This window comes from Dama dama, chromosome 17 (assembly GCF_033118175.1).
Source record: "Dama dama isolate Ldn47 chromosome 17, ASM3311817v1, whole genome shotgun sequence".
Lineage (NCBI taxonomy): Eukaryota > Metazoa > Chordata > Mammalia > Artiodactyla > Cervidae > Dama > Dama dama.
In genome coordinates, this window is record NC_083697.1 from 69,897,076 (window position 1) to 69,919,748 (window position 22,673).

At 38.7% G+C, this 22,673-nt stretch overlaps 1 protein-coding gene across 1 annotated transcript in view; it reads right to left on the bottom strand.

Annotated features, from left to right (window-relative positions):
• CORIN (corin, serine peptidase) overlaps nt 1-22,673 on the bottom strand; it is a 267,935-nt gene that overhangs the window by 150,309 nt on the left and 94,953 nt on the right. The window contains exon 4 of the mRNA XM_061164691.1: nt 8,542-8,749. Within this exon, the coding sequence (XP_061020674.1) occupies nt 8,542-8,749 (208 nt within the window). The remainder of the gene's footprint in view (nt 1-8,541; nt 8,750-22,673) is intronic.

Below are 22,673 nucleotides of genomic sequence, written 5' to 3' on the forward strand. Positions count from 1 at the left end.
CACAAGAAACTAATTGATCATAAGATGCTAGAGTCCTTGTCACAGTGACTCCACTGGGTTCTCATCAGTTGGTTGAAATACCTCTAGTAATAACAACTCACCATTTCTTGAGACAACATTTCCATATATATACAACTTTAGTAGGGCTTCCCTGCTGGCTCAGATGGTAAAGAATCTGCCTGCAATGTGGGAGATTCAGGGACTGGGTTTAGTTCCTGAGTTGGGAAGATCCCCTGGAGAAGGGGATGGCTACACACTCTGGTATTCTTGTCTGGAGAATTCCATGGACAGAGTAGACTGGCAGACTACAGTCCATAAGGCCGAAAAGAGTTTGACATGACTGAGAGACTAACTCAATGACAGGACAACTTTAGTACTCATGAAGTTCTTAGTTAAGTTAGACTTTACTTCTTTATGACTCTCAGTTACTGGTTTTCTCTTTGCCCTGTGGAAGAACAGAGGAAAACTGCTCTTCTGGTCGTGGCCCAGGAGCGTTTGAGGGTGGCTGTTGTGCACACTCAGGGCCCTCACACCTCCAAGTGCCCCAACTATCCTTCACACGAACAGATTCTAATCACGATTCTGGTCACTTTTCTCTAGTCATACTTATCATTGTTTTGTTTCTGCTCCATAAATGGAACTTAAGTCTAAGATTTTCAACTAGAGTTGACCTAAAGTCTTTTTCTAACTGATGCACATGAGTCAATATTAAAAGGAAAGCACTGAACCACCAAGCCAGCCCTCAGGTATAATCTAGTGTTTCCTGATCTATTAGATCCAGGATTCTGAGAGCAAAGAAGAAGAGCAAGCTAATGTATTTTAACTAATTGTTCTGCCAACTGAAGCTCACTCAGAAGAAAACTAAATCATCTTTGGGAATATCATACAACTCAATTTAAAAGTAATTATTTAACATATATAGAATGATTTAGGCATGAATTTTCAGGAACATATCAATTATAAAAAGCAATCCCCAACTACTGTCAAAGTACTTTAAACTCCCATTAACCTAGACATTTAGGAGAGCTCCACAATGGAAGTTTATTTATTGATACATTCATTTCAGCAAATGTATATTGAGTGCCTACCATAAGCTAGGCACTGCTCTGAACATTAGCTATACAACAACGCAGAAAGTCATAAGTTCTCTGCCATTGTGGAGCTTATAAAGTTAGACAGAGGACATGCAGACAAGCAAAAAGGGACACAGCCAGGCTGCAGTGAAAGAGAACAGAACTACCAAGGGTGACCAGAGATCTCTCTGTGGAGATGTCTTCTGAGCAGAGGACATAGTTCAAGGAGATAGATCCAACCAGATGAAGGGAGAAGTATATGCAACAGAAGTTGGGAAAAGGCTATCATTTTTGAGGAAGGTCAGTATAGCTGTGGTAGGGTTGATGAGACCACAGAAGCAAAAAAGTCCTCAAAAGCCACAGCAGGAAGTTGAGCTTGCAGTCTAAGTCTAAGGGAAAACCTTTGAAAGGGCAGAGGCAGGGGAATGACGTCACCTAATTTGCGTTTTAATTTTTTTCCCTTTCAGTCTTATTTAGACACAACTGACATATAGCACTGTATAAGTTTAGGATATACAGCTAATGGTTACCACAATAGATTTAGCAAATGTCCATCATCTCATACATATACAAAATTAAATAAATAGAAAAAAATTCCCTGTGATGAGAACTCGTAGGATTTACTCTCTTAACAACTTTCATATAACATACAATAGTGATAATTGTGTTTTTAAATCGTCACTTAGGCAGCTAAGAGGAAAATGAATTAGAAGATGAAAAGAATGAGAAAAATATGCAAATCTTGTATCTCTGAAGGAGGTGAAGAAGTTTATACCCTCCCAGAAACTCACATACCATCTTTGACTACCACATCAATAACAGTACTATTTATAGTTAAAAATAATAATTTACCTATTATTTAATAATACTACTATTTATGGAGAACTTACTGTGTGCTAGAATATACAGAGCATGTATGACCACTGTGTATAAATCATTCTTTTTGATACACACAAACAAACCCTTGTTCAGTCACCCAGCTGTGTCTGACTCCTTGAGACCCCGTGGACTGCAGCACGCCAGGCCTCTCTGTCCCTCACCATCTCCCAAAGTTTGCCCAAGTTCATGTCTATTGCATCAGTGATGCCATACAGTCATCTCATTCTCTGATGCCCTCATCTCCTTCTGCCATCAACCTTTGCCAACATCAGGGACTTTTCCAATGAGTCGTCTGTTCACATCAGATGACCAAAATACTGAAGCTTCAGCATCCAGTGAGTATTCAGGCTTGATTTCCCTTAAGATTGACTGGTTTGATCTCCTTGCTGTCCAAGGGACTCTCAGGAGTCTTCTCCAGCACCACAGTTCAAAGGCACCAGTTCTCCAGCTCTCTGTCATCTTTACAGTCCAGCTCTCACAACCACACATGACCACTGGGAAGACCATTGCTTTGACTATAAAAGACCTTTGTTGGCAGAGTAACGTCTCTGCTTTTCAACACACTGCCTATGTTTGTGATAGCTTTCCTGTCAAGAAGCAAATGTCTTCTGATTTCATGGCTGCAGTTAGCATCTGCAATGATTTTAGAGCCCAGGAAAAGGAAATCTGTCACTACTTCCACCTTTTCCTCCTCTCTTTGCCATTAAGTAATGGGGCCAGATGCCATTATCTTAGTTTTTTTAATATTTATTTTTAAGTTGACTCTTTCACTCTCCTCCTTCACCCTCATCAAGTGGCTCTTTAGTTCCTCTTCACTTTCTGCCATTAGGGTGGTATCACCCACATGTCTGAGGTTGTTGATGTTTTTACCGCCAGTCTTAATTCCAGCTTGTAACTCATTCAGCGGGAGAAGGCAATGGCACCCCACTCCAGTACTCTTGCCTGGAAAATCCCATGGATGGAGGAGCCTGGTAGGCTGCAGTCCATGGGGTCGCGAAGAGTCAGACATGACTGAGTGACTTCACTTTCACTTTTCACTTTCATTCATTGGAGAAGGAAATGGCAACCCACCCCAGTGTTCTTGCCAGGAGAATCCCAGGGATGGCAGAGCCTGGTGGATTGCTGTCTATGGGGTCACACAGAGTCGGACACGACTGAAGTGACTTAGCAGCAGCAGCAACTCATTCAGCCCAGCACTTCTCATGATGTGCTCAGCATATAGATTAAACAAACAGGGTGACAGCAGACAGCTGCACTCCTTTCTCAATCTTGAACCTATCAGTTGTTCCATACAGGGTTCTGACTTTTGCTTCTTGACCCACATACAAGTTTCTCAGGAGAAAGGTAAGATGATCTGGCATTCCCATCTCCTTAAGAGCTTTCCACAGTTTATTATGATCCACAAAGTTAAAGGCTTTGGCATAGTAGATGAAACAGAGGGAGATATGTCTCTGGAATTCCCTAGCTTTCTCTGTGATACAGTGAATGTTCCCAATTTGATTTCTGGTTCCTCTTCCTTTTCTAAACCCAGCTTGGACATTTGGAAGTTCTTGGTTCACATAATGCTGAAGCCTAGCATGCAAGATTTTAAGGGTGACCTTACTAACAAGGGAGATGAGTGAAATTGTCCAATGGTTAGCACATTCTTTAGTGCTACCCTTCTTGGGAATTGGGATGAGGATTGATCATTTCAAGTCCTGTGGCCACTACTGAGTTTTCCAGATTTGCTGACTTGATGAATGCAATGCAACTAAGAAGTGGGAATTATTACTTTCACTAAACAGAAGAGGAAACTGAAGGTCAGAAAGGTCAACTGAAGTGCCAAAACCTTATAATTGACGATTGGCAAGAGCTGTGGTTTAAATCAGGTTTTATCTGTCCCCAAACTTTCAAGTGCATTCTCTGCATTTTCCAGATTAAATTCTCTAATGTCCAGTAAACATATTTATTTGGGGGAAAGCATAGTGCTTTTAAAGAAGTTCATTTGAGAAACCTCCCACAACCCCTTCCACAAAGCTATGAAAACTGAGTACATGGCAGAAAACTATCCTATAGATCCCAGGTTTGAGATATAAGCTTTCTGTAGTCTCTAGTTATTTGGCTAGATAAAGAATTTTTTCAGATGATTTATCTATTTTCATGACTAAAATATGTATAACAGAAACTGACATATCTCATACTTTTTTTGGATGAATTCAATTAGGTCTGACATGAGAAATACTGACTCCAAAATTGATGTATTAGCTAAACTTTGATTGGGACATGATGACTCATGTATTGTGCTAAATACTTTATATGAGTTGTCTTAATCAAAAATAAAAAAATATGGGACACTTCACAAATTTGCAAGTCATCCTTGTGTAGGCTCAAGTGGTAAAGAATCTGCCTATAAAGCAGGAGACGCAGAATTGATCCCTGGGGTCAGGGATGATTTCCTGGAGGAGGAAATGGCAACCCACTCCAGTATTCTTGCCTGGAGAATCCCATGGACAGAGGAGTTTGGAGCATTATACAGTCCATGGGGTTGCAAAGAGTCGGACACAACTAAAGCGACTTAGTCCTTTGGGTAGGAACCATGTTCATCCTCGCTGTATCATTTGAATATGGTATACGAGCTGCCAAAATAAACATTAAATAAGGATTATTTCCTTTTTACAGATGTTAAAAATATCTGCTGAGGACCGAGAGGCAAATCAACACTCCAGGGGAAAAATCAATAGCAAACATCCCATTTTTTAATGTTAAGAATTTATTTCATGAGCAACGTTCCTCTGCAAAGTACTAGAAGGTGTAAGTGGGGTAATGAAGATTAGGAGGATCTCCTGGGTGTCTTCTAGAAACAAAGTCAAGGCTGTACCTTTCAGGCCATTAACTCTGCTTCAACTTTGTAAAGTCATAGGCCTATTATTTCAACCCTGTAGGAAAGGGTGATAGTTATGCATCAAAAGCGTGTGGCTGCAATGGCTGCTTCCTCTTCTAAACACAGAGACCTGAAGTGTGTCAAAAGTCACCCAGAAACAACTGTCATTCTCCTGGCCTAGGAACTGCTCATTCCTCTCTACCAACTTTCTGATATTTTTAACCTATTCCTTCTAAGTCACATAATATTAGGGCTACCTAAATCATTTATCAGCCAAATCTCTATACCTTGAGATATATTTTATTGAATCAATCTAACTATGGATTATCCTGTTATAAGATATCCTTTAATTATCCTGTATTATAGTCCCTGATACACACATTTATTCTTTAGTAAATGAAACAAATGATGAAACTGTTCAATTAAACTGTTAAGTTTAATTGTTGTATAATAAATTCATTGCTATATAATATAGTTGAGTATAGTTGAGATCTCAAAGGGACAGGTTAAAAACTGTACTACTTATATATCACAGTAGATCTTTTTAAATTTATTTCTAAATATTATTAAGTATCTGTTTTCTCTAGGACAGAATAAAAGCAATTTTCTATTATTTGAATCCCTGGAGAAGGGACTGGCTACCCACTCCAGTATTCTTGCCTGGAGAATCCCATGGACAGAGAAGCCTCATAGAGTCCATAGGGCTGCAAAGAGTCAGACATGACTGAGTGACTGAGCACACATTATTTGAATAGTAGAGAAAATCAGTAAAACAAATAATCTAAAAAAGTGAAATATAAGAAAAATATTTGATACATAATAGTATAAGAATTATTTTGTATTTTACCTTTCTGAACAGATTTTGCTTATTACATTTAGCTTGCAGGTCTCATGCACACTGGTCTGAAGGTACAATTAGAAAAGTAAATATAATACAATAATAAGTGTTATAAAAAGTAGTATAAGTCCCCAAAAGATACCTGAAAATTGACTACAAATTATATCCATTATAACAGAGAAAATGGAAAACTCTCATATGAGAGCATTTCTCAGGATGAACTAGGTCAGGAGAAAAACAAATTTTACCTAAAAGTGCCCTGCAGACTCTGAGCAGCTTAACTAGAATATTACAACTGATTTAGCTGAGAGTAGAGATTGAATTATCATAAAAAGATGATCAAAATGAGCTTAAGAATCTCCCGGAGGCTGAATGCACTCTCTTTCATTGTTTTATTTACATACTCATGAGTCCATGGAGAAATTAAAGCAAAGAGATGTACGTGAAATTGTTGAAATTACGGAGAAACAGAATCCAACTCTAGCAGCCTTGAGTATTCTCCCTAATTTTCTTGTCATTCATACGCCATCTTACATTTTTTCTGCAATCCTTCAGTATCTAGCATCAGTAGAAATACTCTGTGCTCTCGGTGTCATCAGTACTGCCTCTTCTTTTTGACCCTCTGACAGCTATTGCTGACTTTTACCGAGCTCTTCATAAAAGCCCCACACTGTCATTTAATCCTCACGTGAACTTTGTAAAGCATGATGATTACATTTTACAGGCCAGTAGGCTCAAACACACGACTTATAGCCTGTGTGTCGAATGGTGGCCCCCAAAAGACATGGCCAGGTCTTAACCTTGGGAACCTATGAATATGGCCTTATTTGGGGGGGAAAGCGCCTTTGTGGATGTAGAGACCTGGTGATGATGAGATCATCTTGGCTTATCTGGATGCGTAAGCCCTAAGTCCAGTGACAAGTGTCTTCAAAAAGCAAACACAGATACACAGAGGAGAAGGCAATGTGAAGTTGGAGGCAGAGACTAGAGTGATGTGGCCACAAGTCAAGAATGCTTGAAACCACTGGAAGCTGGCAAAGAAAGGAAATGCATTCTCTCCCTGGAACCCCCAGAGGGAGCGCAGCCCAGATGGATTTTGGACTTCTAGCTTCTAGAACTGTGAGAGAATAAATTTCTGTTTAAGCCACCCAGCCTGTAGTTTGTTACAGCCACTCTAGGAAATTAAAGCAACCAACACCACGTTATAATGCCACTGTTCTGGGAACATGACAGATAGCTCTCTGCCACTATTACAAAGCTTGACCCATAAGAAAGACCTAAGAGAGTTTCTCCCTTTACTATGCAAGCATTCTCTGCAAATGAGTCTTTCAAGGAAACATTTTCCTGAAAGCTTGTGTCTGTTAACAATGCTTGCATACTTACTTCTACAATTTAGAATCTATTGTTTCTTCTCTACTTGGTTTTTATTTTATGGTAACATAGGCTTTTTCCAGTTAAAATAATAAACATCTTTGTTATACTCAAAATATTCTTTACACATTAAATTGGTAAAAATAACATAAAACCTATTTGAATTTAAAAATACAATTTATTCTCTCATTACTACCCTGACAAGTTTCTAACATTTTAATTCAGAAAATAATTGATGTTATATAAGAATATGTACTTAACAATGTTTTGAAATTTAAAAAGCCGTATACTATTTCAAATATTCCATAACATATTGATTTACTCTTATAGAAAACTATTTAATACAATATTGAAATTATACTATTTTAATATAGTATTGAAATTACATTATTTCAAAAATGGGGGAATGTAGTCAAAGGTATAAACTTCTAGTTATAAAATAAATAAGAAATGGGGATGTAATGTAAGTAAGGAGACTATGGTTAATGATATCACGTTGCATGTCTGAAAGCTGTTAATAGAGAAGATCTTAAAAGTTCTCATCAGAAAAAAAAAACTGTTAACTATGTGTGGTGGTGGATGTTAACTAGACTTAGCTGTTGTGATCACTTTACAACATACACATATATTGCTTCAGGTGGTACACCCAGAACTAATGTTATATGTCCATATATCTCCATTAAAAAAATAAATGAGCTTACAAGACACACTAACTCACATGTTCTCCCTCAGGGCCCCCAGAAGAAAATTATTTCTAATCCTACTTGATATCATGCTGGACAGCCTCTGTCCCTCCGCTTCTACCCTTTGCCCTCCTCCTCAAACTGCTCTGGGTTCAAGTGTTGACCATAAGAATCACCAGTGTCTTATCCAGACCTGATTTAAATGAGATTTGGGACTTCTGAGCTGATGATATTGGGATGAGATTTTGGAGCTCATCTATTGTGCTCACATCAATTACTTGCCCTTGCCCAATTGTTGTGGGCAAGTTCAACTGGTGTGAGGCCCTGGCAGACAGGAAGGCAGGAGGAGAGTGAGGTCAGGGCATTTATTCCCTCTTCTCTCTCCCTGCAGGACCAACCGGCTGGCAGTGTCCGTGCTCCTTGGTCCTGAGTGACAGCACTTGACTTGCTGGGAGACCCCTTGCCCACAGCCCTCTCCAGGTCTGTCTGCCCTTTGACCCTCCCTTGTTCTCTTAGCCTTGCCCACACCTCCATAAATCCTCTCTTTTCCGTCACTCTTTGGGTGTGCTGTCTTCTGCTGGTAGACTAAAACACTTACTGACTACTACGACTGATGGCCTCCATCCACCAGCTTGAATAATTTCTTGCCATAAATAAAATTATCCCAGATTTTCCAAAAATGTCTATTTCAAAAGAATTACTACTGGCTATGACTGGTGTGGGATTTTTTTTTTTCCTCTAACAACAATCAAAACAAAAGGAGGTAGCTTGGGATGACTTTCAGACACTCCTGCTACCACTGACTCTTATCACTGAATGCTTTTGGTTCCAAAATACCTGTCAGCACCATCCCTGATGCACTTGGGAAAGGCCAGGCTGCAGCCAAAAAGCATGATATGTTGATAGCAACCGAGGCGATGGAGGTATGTGAAGAATTTGAGGAGCTTCTCCATTTCAATGCTTTTGACAATGGAGAGGGGAGACGTCAGCGTGGTGTAGTAGGGCAATATCTGACACTGGCTGTGAGTGATGTTCATGCAGGCACCTGGGAAGGTAAGAAAATTACATTTAGGAGAAGACACATAAGAATTATATATTTATAAACTCATTTGACATAAAAGACTAATGTGTTCATACCATAAAATAAATCTGCAAGTCAGAATAATTATGGACATACAATAAGACACATACATACATGGCAGCATTATTTACAGCTGTCAAGATATGGAAGCCACTGAAGTGTCCATCAATATGAATGGATAAAGATGTAATGTGTGTGTGTGTGTGTATATGTATCAGTTCAGTCACTCAGTTGTGTCCGACTCATTGCGACCCCATGAATCGCAGCACGCCAGGCCTCCCTGTCCATCACAAACTCCTGGAGTTTACCCAAACTCATGTCCATCGAGTTGATGATGCCATCCAGCCATCTCATCCTCTGTCGTCCCCTTCTCCTCCTGCCCCCAGTCCCTCCCAGCATCAGGGTCTTTTCCAATGAGTCAACTCTTCGCATGAGGTGGCCAAAGTATTGGAGTTTCAGCTTCAGCATCAGCCCTTCCAATGAACACCCAGGACTGATCTCCCTTAGGATGGACTGGTTGGATCTCCTTGCAGTCCAAGGGACTCTCAAGAGTCTTCTGCAACACCATAGTTCAAAAGCATCAATTTTTCAGGGAGGCGGGAGGGGGGATTGGGATGGGGAACACATGTAAATCCATGGCTGATTCATGTCAATGTATGGCAAAAACCACTACAATATTGTAAAGTAATTAGCCTCCAACTAATAAAAATAAATGGAAAAAAAAAGAAGAAAAGTTTAAGTAGAGTATACAGTAAATATTGTGTAACAAATTTTTCAGAAAAGAAAGTGAAAAGAAGTATGTTTGTGATCACAAAATCAAGCTGCTAAGATTCACAGATAACATCTGTGTACTGGGAAAATGTGTGGAGAAAAACACTCTCACCTAAGCCAGAGGGCAATCACTATTCTAGATCACAGCTGGGCTGGGCAATATGTATCAAAAAAATATGTATTTAAAAAATGCATATCCTTCGACACTGTAGTATTTCCAAAAATTTATCATAAGAGAATCACAGTTGTGCACATGGATTTATCTACAGGGATCTTCATCTCTGTACAGTTTATACTTTCTAAAAGATAGCAATCACCTAGACATTCAACAAAGGGAACTGGTTTAAAATATTATGGAATAAACAACAGAATGCTCAGCTACATGAAAGATGCTTTAGAAGACTAATAATTACATAGAATGATGTCTATAATAAATAAAAGTTACTAATCACAAACTAATTTTTATACCATGATCCTGTTTTTTAAAATAGATGATTATCAAGAGTTTCCAGTCCTGCCCATGTCAACAGGTCAGGGTCAGCTCAGAGACTCTAACCTTGTTTTCCTCCAAATTGGCACTCCTGAGAAGGATCACTTCCATGGCTTTTTCTTCTCCTTCATGCTATAAATTTGCACGATTGGCCAAAAAATGAAGGGCGCATTTTTTTGGACTTCATCAAACTCATAATGCAAAATGGGAAATAAAGGAATCAGAAAGGAAGAAAAATACAAACTAAAATATGTAGACAGAACACAGTTAGGCATAAACATACATTCAGCTTCACATGAATGCTGAGGTGGGAGTTCTAGGCAAGTTTCACAAATATGTCACTCAAGTCTTTCAGGAGGGAAGTTAAAATGCATTGGTGTGGGAGAGCATCACAAGCCAGGAGCAGGTACAGACAGTGGACTTCAAAATGACACAGTTCTATGTATTGGGCTACAAGAAGAAAAGCTTGCTTACAATAGTTAAGAGTAAATTTATGTCCATCCAAAATATGAAACAATTCATTAAAAATTCAGTATCAAGAAAACCGATTACAAACCAAGTTTGTGCCAGGCACCAAAACAAGCACTCAGATCTCCTCGTTCAGAATGATCTCATTTCTACAACCCAGGAAAGTGATATCATCTCTGTATTACTACTACAATTTTGGAAAAGTTAAGATATCTGCTGAGGAGTGCACAGCTATTATGTGGAAATTCTAGATCTTCAAATCTACGTTTTCTGAGCAACTTCCATTTGGAGCTATCTTAAGCTAATACAAAGAGGGCTATAATGTTAAAAACAGTTTTTAAAGAAAATAATTCCTAATGGCCTATGAAAGAAAGGGGCCAAAAAGCATATAATGATATACCACAATGTCTATATTTATATCCATAGATAACATGTTATCCTTCATTTTACATTACATTATTTTCTTTAGGAGTCATCAGCTTTAAGGTTTATATATTTAATGATAAACCATATTGGATGAGATCATCAAAAGGCTCATTTATCCCACTGAGGCAAAGAAAACACAGAATACTGAGTGATCATTTAAAAAATACAAGATAATGAGGAAAATCATATTTTGCTTGGCTCTATTATGTTCATGACAGTGTGAACTGCACAAAAGAAAAAAAAAAGATTTTCTAATAGCAAATTCCTTTGGGAGAAGAGAGAAATGATAATTAATAGTCTGAAACCTTAACATATGTCTCAAAATAATTGGTATGGACAAAAATAATAATGTTTATATTTATATAATGGTTTTATAAAGTTTTCCAAAGCAATCCTATTAGGATTATAATCTCTCATTATAAATGAAGAAACTAAGGCCCTCATAGATATGTAGGTAGATGGAAATATGATAGATGGTTGGACAGGATGGATAGACAAATAGGTAGCTAGGGAGATAGACAAAAACTGATTTGCAGGACACTCAGTCAGTAACTAAAGAGCCTCTTGAGGGTGAAAGAGGAGAGTGAAAATGCTGGCTTAAAATTCAACATTCAAAAAACGAAGATCATGGCATCCCCATCACTTCATGGCAAATAGAGGGGGAAAAAGTGGAAGCAGTGACAGATTGTCTTTTCTTGGGCTCCAAAATCACTGTGGAAGGTGACTGCAGCCATGAAATTAAAAGGTGCTTGCTTCTTGGAAAGAAAGCTATGACAAACCTAGACAGCATATTAAAAAGCAAAGACATCACTTTGCCAACAAATGTCCATCTAGTCAAAGCTATGGTTTTTCCAGTAGTCATGTATGGATGTGAGAGTTGGATCATAAAGAAAGCTGAGTGCCAAAGAATTGATACTTTTGAAATGTGGTGTTGGATAAGACTTGGACTGCAAGGAGATCAAACCAGTTAATCCTAAATGAAATCATCCTGAATACTCATTGGAAGAACAGATCCCAAAGCTGAAGCTCCATACTTTGGCTACCTGATGCAGAGTCAAATCATTGGGGAAGACCCAGATGCTGGGAAAGATTGAGGGCAGGAGGAGAAGGGGGTTAACAGCGGATGAGAAGGTTGGGTGGCACCATTGACTCAATGGATGTGAATTTGAGTAAACTCTGGGAGATAGTGGAGGACAGGGAAGCCTGGCATGCTGTAGGTCCATGGGGTCACAAAGAGTCAGACACAACTTAGTAACTGAACAACAACAGTCAGCAACAGAGGTGGGACTGATGCACAGGTCCTCTCTCTCTCAGGCCAGCATTTATCCCACTATACCACAGCGTCAATAACACAGTGAATGCCAAAGGAATTCAAAAGAGCAAGAACTCAACGTAGCGTGAGTGACTAGGGAAGACTTAACAAAGAACAACTTGATTTGCTGATCAAAAGATACCTGACAGAAATGATAAAAACAGGGCACTTACTAATGGTAGGAAAAAATTACTACAAAGACAGAATCATAATTGCATGTGACACAGAATGACTAAAAACTTGAATCTGGGCAGAAAAGCACTCAACTGAGAATTGCTAACAGCCAAAAAATATAAAAGGGAATTACTTTTTAAGACTCCTGATTTCAAGCCTTTTATATTCAAAAAATTGTATAAATTTCCTATCATCCCTTCTGCCTCAGCATGTTAAATGTTCTTTTTTCCCCCAGAATGTTCTTGCCTCTGAAACATATAATTCTAGTTTTGAATTGTGCACATTCTCACAAGGGGCAAATGATTTTGCATAAGCCAGCTACATAATAGGCACCACGCAGAGTCATTTCTCTGAGGGGCAAGGGAAGGCACTTTTGGAAATGGATTCATTTATTGCTGCTGCTCCTCTAACTTGACTTTCATAAGGTAGAGAAAAGAGGGGAGTGTTTGTTTTTCTTCCCTGGGCATTTACTACTGACTCTAATAGAAATTAGAAGGCAAGGTTGTTGCTGTGTAAGAATAGATAAAATAATACAATAGACAAAATTAACCATAGTGTTCCTATAGACATCATTATTCAATTAAATGTCTTTTAAATAATAGTTACTTTAAGTTGGGAAATTTGAGGAGGAAAAGTTATAAACAGATTTTAAAAGCAAAATTACTTCTTGATGCAATGTATTTCTGGTGAACTAGAAATATTTATTGTAATTAGTTCCTAAACTCTAAAACAGCATTGCTAATAAGTTATGATTTAACAACAAATTATCAAAGTATGCACTGATTAAAACACAGGTCCCAATTTGAGGAAAAAAATTAAATATGAAAAACAAAATGCTGCTTATATTGGAGAAGATATTGACTTTTTGTTTTCTTAATCTGACTCAATAGTTTCTAGATAAAACTGGGGCTTTCTCAGCTCATATCACATTGCTAAAACTTTTAGATACTGGAATGAGGAAAGAAAGATGAGTCTGTTTTAAGTTTATGCTCATTTGGGTATTAGGCTAAATTCTGTGTTGTCTACTTTGGGGATTAGGTAATGTGGAGCTAGAAATTCTTACTTATACAATTATTTTTAATGCAAAATTAACTTAAGAAAATTCTTGCACAGAACTTATTTCAATAATGGGTTCTTTTTAAAAATCCCTTAAGACCAAATAAAGATCATTTTAAAATAAAAGCAAAATAGTATCTAAACCATAATGATTATCACATAATAGTGTTATTTGACAGGAAAAATCTTCTTAAATTAAAAATAATAAAATGTCAACTTTCTAAAGTACTTTGCTATCTTTTCTGGACAAAAGATAACCTTTTGTTATCTAACAAGAAACCTCAGTAACCTTTCTGACTTCCTATGTATGATTTCACATTTAATTGAAGGACTACTGATAAGGATTCCATTGTATCAGAAGGTAGTATTTTATCAGAGCTTGGGTTGGTTTGCCCTAACTTACTGACTTATTTTAGCTTGTGAATTTTCTTGGCAAGACTTCCTTGTGGCTGCTTCAACATTTGTTTGTCTGACTTCCAGATCTTGAGAATTTGACAGGACTGTAAAGGCAAGTTCTCTGTACACAGCCCTCTGTAGTGATTTGGGAAGAAAGTCATGGCAGCATTGGTCCTCTTCACATGTTTTCCTTTATCATTCCTTTCATCCAGCCTATCATTAATTTTGTTGCTGTTTTCCCAGATGATAACTCTTATTCCTACCTCTATAGTTTAAATTCTAGCTTTTAATGGTTACATATGCCACTTTTTCTGCATATTTTTATCTCCACTATTTACTGAAAAACTGTAGCATTGTTCTCTGCCTTTTCACATATACTTTGCTCTCCTTGCAAGTTACTCTGTTTCACAGCTGAGGAAACAAGGTTTGAGTAATTTTCCCATAAGATTCACATCACTAAACCTAAATATCCATCAACAGAGGAATGGATAAAGTTATAGTAATGTAAACAGTGGAATATTACTCAGCCGTAAAAAAGAATAGAGCTTCCCTGGTGACTCAGATGGTAAAGAATCTGCCTGCAGTGCAGGAGATCCAGGTTTGATCCCTGGGTCAAGAAGATCCCCTGGAGAAGGGAATGGCTACCCACTCCTGTGTTCTTGCCTGGAGAATCTGATGGACAGAGGAGCCTGGCGGGATACAGTCCATGGAGTTGCAAAGAGTCTGACACGAATGAGCAACTAACTAAATAAAAAAGAATGATGCCATCTGCAGCGACACGGATGGACCTAGAGATTATCACACTAAGTGAGGTGCACCAGACAGAGACAGACAGATGTTATATGACATCATTTACATGTGGACTCTCAGGGAATGACACAAATAATATTTACAAAACAGAAATAGACTCACATGGAAAAAACTTACAGTCACCAAAGGGGAAAGGAGTTTGGGATTAACATATACACACTACTGTACAAAAAGTAAATAAATAAGAAGGCACAGGGAACTACATTCAATATCTTATAATAACCTATAATGGAAGAGAATCTGAAAAAATATATATATATATACACACATACACACACATATAACTGAATCACTTTGCTATATATCTGAACCTAATACAATACTGTAAATCAACTACACATCAATAAACAAATTTAAATTTAAAAAAATTAAAGATTCACACAGCTAATGCCAAGGCTAAAATTCAACTCAAGTCATTCTAACCGAGTCCAAGACTTTTTCCTTCAACAGCTGTACCCATAATCCAAACATTAAAGTTGAAGATATTTCCTCCCCGGAATATCTACCACACTGGTTGGGGCCCCATGAGATCCATGGAGGCAGGTGGGCTCTTTTTCACTACTCATTCAACAAGTATTTATGGACTCCTTATCTGTGTCGGGCTTCCTGGCGGCTCAGAGAGTAAAGCGTCTGTCTGCAGTGCAGGAGACCCAGGTTTGATCCCTGGGTCAGGAAGATCCCCTGGAGAAGGAAATGGTAACCCATTCCAGTACTCTTGCCTGGAAAATCCCATGGACAAAGGAGCCTGGTGGGCTACAGTCCGTGGGGTCGCAAAGAGTCGGACAGGACTGAGTGACTTTACTTTTACTTACTTATCTGTGTCAGGCACTGCTTGAGGTGCAGAGCAAATGTGCATGTGTGTGTGCTGAGTCACTCAGTCGTGTTGGACTCTGACACCATGGGCTGTAGCCTGCCAAGCCCCTCTGTCTATGGGATTCTCCAGGCAAAACTACTGGAGTGAGTAGCCATTCCCTTCTCCACAGGATCTTTCTGACCCAGGGATTGAACCCAAGTCTCCTTCACTGCAGGCAGATTCTTTATCATCTGAACCACTAGGGTAGTTCACAGAGCAAATGACATGATGCAAAACAAAATCCCTGCCCTTATGGAGCTTTTAGTCTAGTCAGGGGAGACAGACAACAAACACGTTACTGTCTGGCCTTGATACACATAGTCATAGTACTAATACTCAGCAAGAACCAAAGCAGCAGATGTGCCTTAATGGAGAGACTAATACCACCATAAATCCTTACTTATGAGGACGGGACAAAGGAAAGTTAGTTTTGAAGTGAACTCCTTTCTTAAGAAATATACCAGAATCAAATATTCAAGCAGCACAAATATGTTTTCTCAAGTTCAGATGTCAGTCTTTTGATTTTCAATAATTTATATTCAGGCTCATTGAAGACAGGCTCGCCTGTCTCCATTGTTCCTATTATAATATTTAAGTTGTCATCAGTTCATATCTACTAAAGATTCACAGCCATCAAATAAAAGCATCAAAGGAAAGCAACTCCCTTCTCTCTGCTAGATTAATCATAGCAGCTCAGTTGTTCTCTGGGGGTAAGAAGCCACAGCAAAGGCTTGCTTCAGAGAATCAGCCTTCTGGGGGGACAGCAAAGTTCCCATAAGCACACCATTCAAAGTACTCCTGGGCCTCTTTATAACATTATCTTAATTTGCTCTCATCACAACAATTGGACTAACTGATAAGATCTTGTTTATTTGTGTTTGTTCTCAGCATCCTTCCAGGTCTATGGAGAGATGTTGTCCTGTGAGTAGAAATCCGTGGACACCAAAGAGTACACACCCAGCAGTTACTCACTAACCGAACGAGACTAAATGGAACGATGTCTTCACTACACGTTTCTTACTGAACAAGATGGAAACAGACACTAGAAAGCAAATTTATATGAGACTCCAGGGCACTAGTGATGATGACTAATATTGCTACAGATGCTTTTAACAGTCTGTTCCCTAGACTTATCATGGCACAGGGAGCCATCCCATTCAGTTCCCTCCACCAGGTTGATTCACACCTCGGGCTCCACTAGTGCAGCAGTTAAAAGTAAAAGAGTAAGAATTACCCTTCTATCATGTAAAAGGCAAATGGCCCATTATCCTTAAGCATGCTAAATTCTATTAAGAGCACAAGATCTTACCACAGTAGAAAGAAAAAAATGAAGGTGTGCTTCTTACAAGCAGAAAAGGCTGGAGAAAGATCAATAGGTGAGCAGCTATACACCAGAGCTGCAAACAGCTCTGAGAAAAGTGAGGGTAAAGATGATGGCTGCAGCTGACAAGACTAGGTGCACACTCTGTAAGCTATCAGAGTTAAGTAAAAGTCGGCTACTCCAAGACTGAGAAGCAGAAGTCAGAATCTACCTTGAGCCTCAGCCCCACCCACAAGACTGGGGGTGGGAGTGACCTTGGGTAAATTACCTAACATCTTTAAAACCTTAGTCCCACTCACAAGGCTGGGGATGCTGGTAACCTTGGGGAAATTACTTAACATCTTTAAAATCTCCTAATCTTTAAAGCAGAAATAATATTGTGAATCAGAAGGTTGTGAGGATCAAATCTGTCAACAGAGATAAAGAGCTCAAGACAGCCTTCATATTGCTGATAAACTGAAGTTTCAACAGCTTTGGTACCTTTAGCAAGAAAAAATATAACCATTCAAACAGAGGCTAGGAAGAGGTAACTTCACTCCGCAATAAAAGTCTAAGTAAACTATAAGTATGTATTCAAGTCCTCCTTTAATAAAAAAATATATTTATCAGTGTACATGTCAATCTCAACCTCCTTAACTATCTCTTCCCCCCATTCTACTGCCCCCACCCCCGGCGACCATAAATTCACTCTCTGTCTGTGAGTCTGTTTTGTAAATACATCCATTTGTTTATCATTTCTTTTTAGATTCCACATGTCAGGGATGTCACACTTCTCCCTCTCTGTCTGGCTCACTTCACTCAGTGTGATGATCTCTAGGCCCATCCATGTTGCTGCAAATGGCATTGTTTCATTCTTTTTAGTCACATATCCCCTGGTGCCTCAGATGGTAAAAAATCTGCCTGCAATGCAAAAGACCCAGGTTTGATCCCTGGGCCAGGAAGATAACCTGGAGAATGGAATGGCAACCCATTCCAGTATTCTTGCCTGGAGAATTCTGTGGAGAGAGGAGCCTGGCGGGCTACAATCCAAGGGGTCTCAAAGAGTCGGACATGACTGAGTAACACTTCACTTTCACACTCTGCTATATTTAAATGGATAAAACCAACAAGTTCCTACTGCACAGAACAGGGAACTCTGCTTAACCTTATGTGGCAGCCTGGATGGGAGCTTAAGGAGGAGTTTGGGGGAGAATGGATGCAGGTGTCTGTGAGGCTGGGAAACCCGTGTGCAGGTCAGGAAGCAACAGTTAGAGCCAGACATGGAACAACAGACTGGTTCCAAATTGGGAAAGGAGTACATCAAGGCTGTATATTGGCACCCTACTTATTTAACTCGTATGCAGAGTACATCATGAGAAACGCTGGGCTGGATGAAGCACAAGCTGGAATCAAGACTGCCAGGCAAAATATCAATAACCTCAGATATGCAGATGACACCACCCTTGTGGCAGAAAGTGAAGAGGAACTAAAGAGCCTCTAATGAAAGTGAAAGAGGAGAGTGAAAAAGTTGGCTTAAAACTCAACATTCAGAAAACTAAGATCATGGAATCTGGTCCCACCAGTTCATGGCAAATAGATGGGGAAACAATGGAAACAGTGACAGACTTTATGTTTTGGGGCTCCAAAATCACTGCAGATGGTGACTGAAGCCATGAAATTAAGACACTTGCTCTTTTGAAGAAAAGCTATGACCAACCTAGACAGCATATTAAAAATCAGAGACATTACTTGGCTGATAAATGTCCGTCTACTCAAAGCTATGGTTTTTCCAGTAGTCATGTATGGACGTGAGAGTTGGACTATAAAGAAAGCTGAGCGCCAGAGATGGTGTTGGAGAAGACTCTTGAGAGTCCCTTGGACTGAAAAGAGATCCAACCAGTCAATCCTAAAGGAAATCAGTCCTGAATATTCATTCGAAGAACTGATGCTGAAGCTGAAACTCCAATACTCACCTGATACAAAGAACTGACTCATTTGAAAGATCCTGATGCTGGAAAAGATTGAAGACAGGAGGAAAAGGGGACAACAGAGGATGAGATGGTTGGATGGCATCACCGACTCTATGGACATGAGTTTGAGCAGACTCCAGGAGTTGGTGATGGACAGGGAAGGCTGACGTGCTACAGTCCAAGGGGTCACATAGAGTCAGACACAACTGAGCGACTGAACTGACTGACCCAATCTCACCAAGGGACGAATTGGACTGGGAACTCCTGGTGTTTATTCCTAGCTGTACCATGGAGTCAGCCCAGGTTAGGACTGCATCAGCAGAGTGGAATAATGAAGGACATTCTCTAGTCAGATAGCTCACATGAAAAGTAACATTTTGTCAGAATAATTTCTGGGACAAACCTATTTGCGAGGATATCGTGTGCCTTGGAAGATCTGCAAGGGGGTTATAGAAGGATAAGAAGGAACAGAAAGTTACTGACAGGGCCTCTCTATGAAGATCCCAGCTTCTTAACTAACTCGAAACATCTGTGAATCTGAACATATTAAATAGTTTGTTTCTCATACGAGAAAAATCAAGGAATCAAAAGTAAGGCACTTTCTTAATTAGGCATTTGTGACATTTGTAAAAAGTCTTTATAGACATAGTCAAGGCAGAAGGAAACCAATGCCCTGCTAATTTGCACACACTCAGAAAATGTGAGTACCTAGGGGTAACACTGTGTAAATTGTCAGAATTAAGAGCTAGCTACTCCTGTTAGGAGAATTACAAGGTTTAGGGTTTAACAGTCTTTGTACAATTACAAATATTCCAGACTTAACATTTTGAAAGCAACCTTAAGCCACTTGGTGAAATTTTTTGCCAATCTTCAAGCTTTCAGTATAATATATATGTGTGTATATACGTATATATGTATATATATGTGCATGAATATATATATATATATGTATAAAACTAGATCATTCTCTCCTATCATTTATACACACATCCATACTACCTGATTCTAAGATGTTTAAATGGTAGCCAAATGTTCATAACTTGATGAAACTCTTTTATTCAACAAATTAAAATGTTCTAACACAATGAGAGGCCTATATTTTATTGTAACTTAATTATTCTATAGAACTAAGTAAAATGTGACATTTCAGCTGTTGCACCTGCCAGTCAGTTTTCGTTAAAAGAACTAGATTTTGTCCCCATATAATTATCTATCTGAGGGTTATAAATAATTGAATAATAACAGTAATTCAAATTTATATGGTGCTTTCAAGTTTGTAAAACACCTTCCCTATTCTCGGTATGGTGGTTCCACAGTCTGATTCAAATTCCTCTTTATTTGTCTAGCTTTATGTGGCCTTTGACAAGCTACTAAACTTCTGTTTATAGGTTTCCTCATCTATAAAATGGAGATAAAAATATCTATGTTATGAGGTTACTGGGAGGATTAAGCGATATTTATACAATATATACAATAAACTATAAGTGTTTGCTATTATCTCATTTGTGACTCACAAAATTGGTTTTGCTTACTTGCAAAATAAAACAATGCTAGATGTTATTTTAAAAAAATACTCATTGCTTAAAACATTAGTTATTCATTAAGAAAACATTTATTAAGTCTCTGTTAAATAAAGGCACTGGGCTTGGGGCTGTGAATTTAAAAATAAGAACTTGAAATTAGACCACATTTTATTTATTTGGCCAAATTGTTCTTTAATACATATGAAAATTATTTGTTTTCTAATACCAAGAATAGTACATAAAGATTCTATAATAATGAGAGTATAAGAAATTACTTAGTGGCACATCATGTTCATTGAGGTTAAGGTTTAGTATAAAATCATTGCCTCACTGTGGTTAGTTTTAACTTCACTGTTCACAAAGACAATGAGATTTCAGTGGATCTCCCAGCCTTGTGTAGTTTTATTGAGCACCTTATTTCAGGTTTAGTGGCAGTCAAAACTTAAGTAACAGAAGAATAAATGACAGGGCAGACCTGCATACTAAAGTTTGGATTATACCAGCTGGTATTGTAGCTCTTAATAGATATATAAAATGTTTGCTCAGATAACCATTTTTAATGCAGAATTCTCTAAATTGAAAATCTGTAACAAGTCGATCTCAAGTTGAGCTGATATTTACCCTTCTTATTCTATGAATTTACAAAGGAAGATTTTACAGAGAATAAGATGGTAGGGTAGCTTGTCCTACATGCTCAAAAGGAAATATTTAAAATAAAATTTCTAGCATTATTATTGGAAGGCATATAACATACTTCTTCTTTTAAATAAATATACCTTTTATCTTATTACAAAACAATGCAATATTAGAAAGTAAAGTAAAATATAGCAACCACTCAACAAAAAGATGAAGGGAGGAGTGGAATGTTTCTTGTCAGTTACAGCCTCGGCATCAGCTCCCCATCTTTAACTGAATAGCAGCCATGAAGTCTGGGAGGCCTTTCCCTACCCACCAGCTCCAGGTGTGGGTTCTGACTGGCCAATAACAATCAGCTTATGGTACTGCCTGGCACCGTGCTTAGTTCAAAGGCAGATATGAGAATGAAATTGGTCTCCTCACAGTAAAAACCCAGAGGCAGAACAGGCTGTATAATTTGGGCACACCCAGGATAAAATGAAAATGTGGGGGCCCTTGGTCAAAAATTATTTTTGTACTATTTTATTTATATCATTCATAATATTTATATTTTTATTATTGCCAATAATTTCAACAAGGCAACAGCAGAACAATTAAACAGAGTATAGAGTCCTTTTATGCTCAGGGTTCTGTGCAATGACACAGGTGAGCATGCTGAGGAAGCTGGTCAACGATCAGAGGAGTCCTCCTCCCTCTAAGACCCTCAATAGCTCTCCAAGCAGGGATATTTGAGCACCAGTCTCAGGATCTCTCTGTTACTTCTGGTAAGAACTAAAGACGATCAGTTTAAGAGTGTTGGGGCCTCAAATGCAGTCTGAGGACTTCTGTCTTTGTATATGACTTTAAGGTGTCAGAGGCAGAGATAATCAAACACACAAGCATCCCTGGGTTTGTATACATATTCAAACATTGCACAAAAGCAGTGCCTCTTCCTGAGAAACCAGGCGTCTGCTCATTGCATTTCAACTCCAGCTTGCTCAGCGACACAGTTCTCCAGGGAAACTGGTCATACTCAGGACTGGCGAGGAGCTCATGCCCTGCCCTTGTAAGCAGCCCCTTCTTTCCCAAGGATAGCTAGGATGGAAATCATGATAGGATGTCAGTGTTCCAACTGCAGTGTGGGAAAGTTTGCTGCCTTATACCTGCTTCTAATTTGGAAAAGGAAATGGCAACCCTTTCCAGTATTCTTGCCTGGAAAATTCCACGGACAGAGGAGAGCCTGGTGAGCCACAGGCCATGGAGTTGCAAAGAGTCAGACACAATTGAGCACACACACATACCCACACACACCTGCTCCTAAACTGTAGTGTACACAGCAAGGCCAATCCATCACAAAACAGTCACTGTGCTTCCTTGATGCACAGTTTCTCAAGAAAATATTAATAACTATATTATATCTTCACTATGGATAAATTAGGGGAATTTGTCAGATTAAAGCTGAAGACATGTGTTGGACATTAAAGTCTTCTTTATCAATAAGATACAAGCAGTAACTGTGGACTGGTTTTTTCCTAACTGTGGCCAAGTATAGTAGATAACATGAATACATTTGTCAATGACAAAAAATATGACTGTGTGATAGATCTGGCCTTGAAAAATGTAAATTCTGAAACTTCTCCACTCCCTGCCTTTTTCATGTTAGGATGGCTATGAAAATAACTACAATAGAAGGTTCTGGGATAATTAAGCCAAAAAAGATAAAC